This window comes from Danio rerio, chromosome 22 (genome assembly GCF_049306965.1).
Source record: "Danio rerio strain Tuebingen ecotype United States chromosome 22, GRCz12tu, whole genome shotgun sequence".
In the NCBI taxonomy this organism is placed as follows: Eukaryota; Metazoa; Chordata; class Actinopteri; order Cypriniformes; family Danionidae; genus Danio; species Danio rerio.
Window position 1 is genome coordinate 36,638,602 of NC_133197.1, and position 8,018 is coordinate 36,646,619.

The following is an 8,018-nucleotide window of genomic DNA, read 5'->3' on the forward strand; positions in this document are numbered from 1 at the left end:
AAAAGGTGGAGATATCCCAGTTGCTGAGTTAATGTGTATATTTTTGATTGTTTAAAGTAAAACTAAGCTTTAAAAATAATAAACAATCAATACATAATAATAAATTGATAAATTCTGTGTGGATATAGTAAACATTAGCTTGATAATGATTGATACAAGCTTCAAAGCCTCGCCGCGTCAAATCACTACAACAGACGTCAACACAGCAAGCACGGATTAGACTTTGAGTGACGTTCCTTTCCACCAATAGCGTTTCAGAACATCTATCATTCGTCCATTCAGGGGCAGGTGGGCGTGAGCAAAGGATTAGGGAAGATATTAGGGTTGTATTGAACTGAACGCTGCTGTATTTTATTAATATTTACAGAATAACGCTAGAGTCGCAATGGTGTCGCACTCGCTGGTTTTACCCATGATCGGCTTCACCACACTGTGGGGTTTGGTCGGGATCGTCGCTCCGTTTTTAGTACCGAAAGGACCGAACAGAGGGTGAGGAGAGATGCTGCAGCAGGCCATCCATCCATCTTTAAACACACAACCATTCATTACAGTACAGCAATGTCATTTAAATGTTGTTACGATGTTATTCAGACGTTGATATTTGACGTGTCTTTATTGCAGCGTCATCATAACCAGTTTGGTGCTAACCGCAGTTTGCTGCTATTTATTGTGAGTATACTGACAAAATAATGCCCATTTAGACTGTCGATTTACTGAATAAGATGTTTTTAAACATATTTTCTAATATTTTGGTAATTAAGACATTATGTCGGTATGTGGGTATGCTAATGAAGGATATATTCCCAAAACAGGTTAAAATAAGGTATTGTTGACATGCTAAGCTACTAATTTGGGTAAAATTGAGGTAAAGTTGGTTTTATATTCACACATTCAGACTTTCTCCTTAATAACAATGTCAGAAGAGTAATCTTTGCTATATATAGTTAATAATACAGTGTGATGCACTAAAGTAAATTATACTAGTACACTACATCACAGTTTACTGTAGTAAAAACTGATAATATAGTATTTATTACAGCTTATCAGTTTAGTATAGTTAATACTACAGTGTGCTGTACTATAGTTAATTATACTAGTATACTACATCACAGTTTACTTTAGTAAAAACTGATACTACAGTATTTAATACAGTTTATCAGTTTAGTATAGTTAATACTACAGTGTGCTGTACTATAGTGAAACTATATAATACTACATAGTTCATACTATAGTTATTCATTTAAACATATTTTTACTAATATTTTTTGGTAATTAAGACATTCTCTGTCGTGTGTGTATGCTAATATATGATACAGTCCTAAAAACAGGTTAAAAAAGGTATTGTTGACAAGATACTAAGATACTAATTTGGGTAAATGGAGTTAAAGTTGGTTTTATAGTCACACATTCAGGCTTTCTCCTTATTAATATAATCTCAGAAGAGTATTCTTTGCTAATTTTATATAGTGAAATCATAGCACCAGCCAACAACTATCAAATACAACATTGTTCACAGTCAATTAAACGGTGCTAACGTTGTTACTTACTTACTAAAGTCATAATTGCACTCGGTTTTAGACCAAAAATTCTCTCAAAGGTAGCGTGGTTAACAATTTAAGGACCATGTCAAAAGTTGTCACTGTTTAAAAATGAAAGAATGCTAAAATAAAAACAATTATACCTCAATAAGATACTATAGTATTTACTAAATATACTTTTTGAGCCATACTATAGTAAAGTACTTCAATTAATCTGCTGTGGTAATTCTAAAGCTGTGATGGCAATACAACTACTATAGTAAATATAAACAAATGACCCAATTCAATATATGGTATATTACACTACACTACATCACAGTTTACTGTAGTAAAGTTCAATATAGTATATACTACAGTATGCTGTACAATAGGTAAATATACTAGTACACCACATCACAGTTTACTGTAGTAAAAACTGATAGTACAGTATTTAATGCAGCTTATCAGTTTACTATATTTAATGCTACAGTAGGCTGTACTATAGTTAATTATACTAGTACACTACATCAGTTTACTGTAGTAAAAACTAAAAATACAGTATTCATCACAGTTTATCAGTTTACTATAGTTAACACTACAGTATGCTGTACTATAGGTAATTATACTAGTACATTACATCACAGTTTACTGTAGTAAAAACTGATAGTACACTATTTAATACAGCTTATCAGTTTACTATATTTAATACAACAGTATGCTGTACTATAGGTAATTATACTAGTACACTACATCAGTTTCCTGTAGTATAAACTGATAGTACACTATTTAATACAGCTTATCAGTTTACTATATTTAATACAACAGTATGCTGTACTATAGGTAATTATACTAGTACACTACATCAGTTTACTGTAGTAAAAACTGAAAGTACACTATTTAATACAGCTTATCAGTTTACTATCCGCTTGTTAAGTGTGACGTCATGCGAAGCGGCTTCCGGGTCCAAGCGCTCTATTCAACTGAATGGGGAGACTCATGAAATGGTAATAATAAACGTTTACAAAGCGATTTAAGGCTTTCGAAAATCACGATCGCAGTATATATGTCCATGCCTAATATCCGATGGCCAGAAAGTGATTAATTTTTTAATAAATTGTTAAATTTTCGGTATTTGTTATGCAGCAAGCCAAGAGATTGTTGTTTACACTATGATTTTATATAAAAATTAACTTTATTGTGTGATAGGAATAAAACGTGATCATAAACGAATGATTTCTCCACTCAACTAAATGTCGGCTTGGACCCGGAAACAGTATTACATACGTCACAAACACGTCACCACTTAACAAGCGGATAGATTATGCTACAGTATGCTGTACTATAGTTAATTATGCTACCAGTTTGCTGTAGTAAAAACTATAGCTACAGTATTCACTGCATTTATTAACAAATGGTTGTGAAATACTCAAACATATACAGTATTATATATTTTATGTGGGCGTTGATAGTTCTATTACTAACTTTTGACATACATGGAGCTTTTTTATTTCACTAAAAAGTCTTCATAGTGAGAAAAAAGGTTATTTAGATCAGGGGTTCCCAAACTTTTCAGCCTGCGACCCCCAATATGACGATGCCAGTGACTCGCGACCCCCAATATCCTGGTTATGAATATAGAAACCGTGCATGCAATGTCACACACACACACCAATACACCCAGGTATATTCTTCGTTTAATGTCAGTGCTGTAAATGGGCCAGAAACTTTAACCTGGTGTTATAAAATCAATCTGCTGCATCTGACGCTATTGCTGTGTCTTTAATACAATGTAATTACCACTGGGGTCGCAATCCAATAGAACTAGTAACTATAAGCTACTATAGTAACTATGTAGTAATTATAAACGACTATTTTTTTCTCTTAAGTAGGTCATGGATAAAATATGGTCATTCTTATATGATTTCATAATAATAAATAGATTTTTTTAAATCACCAGGCGACCCCCCTTCATTGTCCCGCGACCCCTCGAGGGGTCCCGACCCCCACTTTGAGAACCCCTGATTTAGATCATTAAAATCTTTAACAAAAGTTAACTGCAGAACTTTTGTATTCAAAATTCTTTGGGGGACCAAAAAAGGTACTCTATAGTAATAGAGAATACCTCGTTTTAGTGCTTTGTTTTTACATCGGTATCGTTTACAAAATTCACAGAACATTTTTACCATAATTTGTTGAGGCTGCGAAAAAAAAATCAAGTCAATTATAGGCTGTCTAAGGGTTTTCTGCTACATTTTAAGAATATTTTGGTAATTAATAAATGTAACTTTCATTCTAGCACAATAATATAGTATTAATTTTTAAAATCAAAGGTTGTTTATTGATATTAAGACATTTAGGGCTCTATTTTGCCATGCGCAGAGCACAAAGCGCAGGGCGCAAACGCATTCAGGGCGTGTCAGAATGCATTTTTGCTAACTTAAGGACAGGAAAATCCGATTTGCGCCGTGGCGCGTGGTCTAAAAGGGTTGAGTTTATTTTCTTAATGAGTTATAGGTGTGTTTTGAGAATAAACCAATCCGAGTCTCATCTCCCATTCCCTTTAAGAGCCAGCTGCGTCGCGCCATAAGCGCATTCGCTATTCACATGACGTAAAGTAAGTTCACTTTCGCTTTTGCTCTCGTGGATAGGGAAACCTTACCGCACAGACATCAATTAGCCTATAAATTATTAATTTCATTTATTAAGTGCAAAGATTTGTTTCAAAACTATTTCTAAATTCTAAGTTCTAATTTCCAGCAAACGAATAAATGATTAATAATAACAAAGTGTGGTCAAAATACTGAGTTATTTCCAAATACACCTGCCATGCCCCATATGGTGTAAAACCTGACAGGTGGACAAATCTAAGCTTGTTTTTAATAAAACAAATATAAATATGGATATAATAAATAAAACTGCTAATAATAATAAAATTTTACAAAAGCAAATTGAATGAACTGAAAAAGCCTCTCGAGATGAAGAAAGTATGAAGGCAGTGGTTTTTAAATTCATGTAGGCCATAAATGAATATGTTTTGTAATGTTTTAATCATTTATATTTATATCTTATATATATCCTTAATATATTCTATCTTTTTTCATATGTAAAGATATTTGCGTATTGCATCTTGTGTGTAGTGTGTAAGCCAGGCGCACTTTGCGCCAGAAAATAGACCGACTTTGTTCTGGTCTGAAAATCAGACTATTTACAGTTTCTCAAAATCGCAACGCGCCAAAACATGCCTGCTTTTTTAGACCAGAACGCCTATGGGCACACATTTGAGCGCAAATGCATTTGCTATTTAAACAGCGTGGCGCAACACCTCAAAATGAGTAGTAAAAGACTATTGCGATGCGCCTTGCGCCACATTGCGCCGGGTGTATGTTAGGGCCCTTTGACATACATCACTCCACAAAAAAAGTTATTTATAGTGGAGTAAAGGGTTATTTATATATTTTTAAAGATGTTAAGATTTTAAAGGTGTTTCTATACTATCAGAGTACCCTTTTTGGGTCTTCTTGCCATTTTTATTTTATTTCTATGTTTTAACTGTAAACATTGCATGTTTCAATGTTACTGTCTATGTACTGAATAATATACAGATATTTGTACATGTTTAATAACCCATTCTTATCAATTGCAGCTGGTTAGTGGCAATACTGGCTCAAGCAAATCCTCTGTTTGGACCCCAGCTTAAAAACGAGACCATATGGTATCTGCGGTACTACTGGGAGTAAATGGAGGTAAACTAGTGCTCGTATCAGCTTATTTTTTCTTCTATAAGGACTCAGTATTGATTACGATGATTTTGATTGATTCTTGTGTCTTGCAGGAGTCATCTGGAGGATTCAGAATATTTCTTTCATTAGGATTTTACTCTCACAGTTCATCAAATCTGCAAAAATCTTAAAATACTGAGGGATCTATTCCAAGAGAACAACCCTTGTGTTATCACTAAACAACATTGGCATTACAAACGACTAAAAGGAATATGTTTTTCACATAAATCACACAATATTTGATCAATCATGACTGAAAACTTGGAAAGGACTTCAGAATATGTATATAAAAGAAATGATATACTGAGATATTCTTGTGAAATGTGAAGAGTTGTCAGTTTGTGTGCTTTGGACGTATGAGAGTTTGAGTAATGTGAGTATTTTTTGTTGTGCATTTACAAAACATCATTGTGTCGTCCTCTCCTGCACGCGACTATCCATGTTCACTTCTTAAAATTATTTTTTTTTCTATTTATTAATGTTTTTATTTGTATTATAGACAGATTGATATTCTATTGCTGTTAATATATGTAGATGAAGCTGTCGTACATGTTCATGAAAGACTCAAACCACTGAAAATAAAGTGAAGTATTAAAAAGAAATCTCATTTTCCTTATGCGTAGTCCCTTATTTATTAGTGTTCGCCACAGCGGAATGAACCACCAACTATTCCAGCATATGTTTCACACAGCGGATGCTCTTCCAGCTGCAACCCAGTGCTGGGAAACACCCATACACACTCATTCACACACATACACTACAACATATTTATTCAATTCACCTATAGCGCATGTGTTTGGACTGCGGAGGGAACTCACGCCAACACTGGGAGAACATGCAAACTCCACACAGAAATGGCAACTAAGCCAGCCAGGACTCAAACCAGCGACTTTCTTGCTGTGAGGTGACCATTGCTAACCACTGTGAACTTTCAGTGACTGCTTAAAAACATGTAAGAGTCATATTTGATTATGGTTGTCAGACTACAGGTTTAATAAATAAGCAGAATTAATGAGTGAAAGGTAAGAGTGTACAGACTTTTTTCAGTTCGAGGACAGTGTGAACAGCAACAAATTAATAAAAACAGTATTAATACTTAGGTAGACAGCATGTAAACAGACCTTGGCTGATTCATCTGTATTTTATGCCTACGGTTGATTAATTGTGGCTTGTTTAGAAGAGCTGATTTGCATATTATATACTGTATGAATTGCTTTTAGAAATTGAGTAAAAAAAATTGACTTTTGAGACTTTAACTTTGTGTTAATATTAATAACTGCATAAATGATCAGAAATTCATAGTATTGTTTGTTATGTTCAGTTAATTAAAAAATAAAATCTTGTTTCATAATTAACAGTATTAAGAACTAATTGTTTGGTATATTTGGTTAAAGAAGGCCACCCTAGTTTTATTTATATTAAAATATTTTCTGATTAATTTAGTGTTTTAATTTTAAAGTGTGCATTAAAAAGTCATAAACCAACTTAACCAATAGTGTATAATAATAATAAATTATTTACAATAAGCATTGTTTACAGTGTAATAAAAGATCTAAATAATACTTAAATTTTTAAGTTTCTATATTTATATTAGTGTTATTTATATCAGGGGTGTCAAACTCAACTGATAGTACTAATTGAGTCCTTCAGGCTTGTTTGAAACTTACAGGCAAGTGTGTTGAAGCAGGGTAGTAACTAAACTGTAGGGCTGCAGCCTTGAGGGAACTGAGTTTGACACCCCAGACTTATATTATTCTTAATTATTTATAGTTTTATTTATGTTATTTATATTTCTAATATAAATAATATAATGTAATATTGAGGTATTTGTAAAAGAATCTAATAATAATCAAATAAAGTTTAATAGTTTGCTTTAAAGAAACTATTCGCTCGCACACACACAAAGATCTGCCATCATTTACAGCTTGATTGAGGTAAAGTTGGGTTTATAGTTGCACATTTGTTAATTTAATGGTCCCTATATTGTTTACCACTCTACTTTGCATATTCGGTCTGAATTAGCATGTAATTATGATGAAAAATCAATAAAAATAATAATATGATGTACTGTAATCATGGCAGAAATTAAAGACATTAATTATTAAATTTAAAGGAAACCCTTTAATTAAAAAAAAAAAAAAACAGTTTAAACCAGCCTAGGCTGGTTGAGTGGTTTTAGCTGGTCGACCAGCCTGGTTTTAGAGGGGTTTTGGCCAGTTCCAGGCTGGTTTCAGATATTTCAAGCTGCTTAAACCAGCTTGACCAGCCAAAACCTGCTATGTCCATCTTAATCTCTAAATCCTTGTTTATTATATAAATAATATAATTTAATATTGAGGTATTTGTAAAAGAATCTAATAATAATCAAATAAAGTTTAATAAAAGCTTTAAAGAGACTATTCACGCGCCCACACACAAAGATCTGCCATCATTTACAGCTTGATTGAGGTAAAGTTGGGTTTATAGTTGCACATTTGTTAATTTAATGGTCCCTATATTGTTTACCACTCTACTTTGCATATTCGGTCTAAATTAGCATGTAATTATGATGAAAAATCAATCAGCACCATTTATTTAACTGAACAATGTTGTGCCTAGATAGATATTCATGCATTCATTAATTTTCCTTCGGCTTAGTCCCTTTATTCATAAGGGGTCGCCACAGTGGAATGAACCATCAACTTTCCAGCATATGTTTTCACACAGCGGAGGTCCTTCCAGG

The 8,018-nt window shown here is 33.2% G+C and overlaps 1 protein-coding gene across 1 annotated transcript; it reads left to right on the top strand.

Annotated features, from left to right (window-relative positions):
* The first annotated feature begins 275 nt into the window (after positions 1–275).
* atpv0e2 (ATPase H+ transporting V0 subunit e2) lies at positions 276–5,909 on the top strand. The gene is made up of 4 exons (NM_001172635.1): positions 276–489; positions 622–669; positions 5,161–5,260; positions 5,350–5,909. The coding sequence occupies exons 1-3, from the start codon at positions 386–388 to the stop codon at positions 5,252–5,254; spliced, it is 246 nt and encodes an 81-aa protein (NP_001166106.1). The 5' UTR covers positions 276–385; the 3' UTR covers positions 5,255–5,260; positions 5,350–5,909.
* Positions 5,910–8,018: the final 2,109 nt, after the last annotated feature.

Coding starts and splice junctions, on each gene's coding strand:
- atpv0e2 (NM_001172635.1), top strand. CDS start 386: ATGGTGTCGCACTCGCTGGTTTTACCCATGATCGGCTTCACCACACTG. Junction 490..621: donor CCGAAAGGACCGAACAGAGG/GTGAGGAGAGAT, acceptor TCTTTATTGCAG/CGTCATCATAACCAGTTTGG. Junction 670..5,160: donor GCAGTTTGCTGCTATTTATT/GTGAGTATACTG, acceptor TATCAATTGCAG/CTGGTTAGTGGCAATACTGG.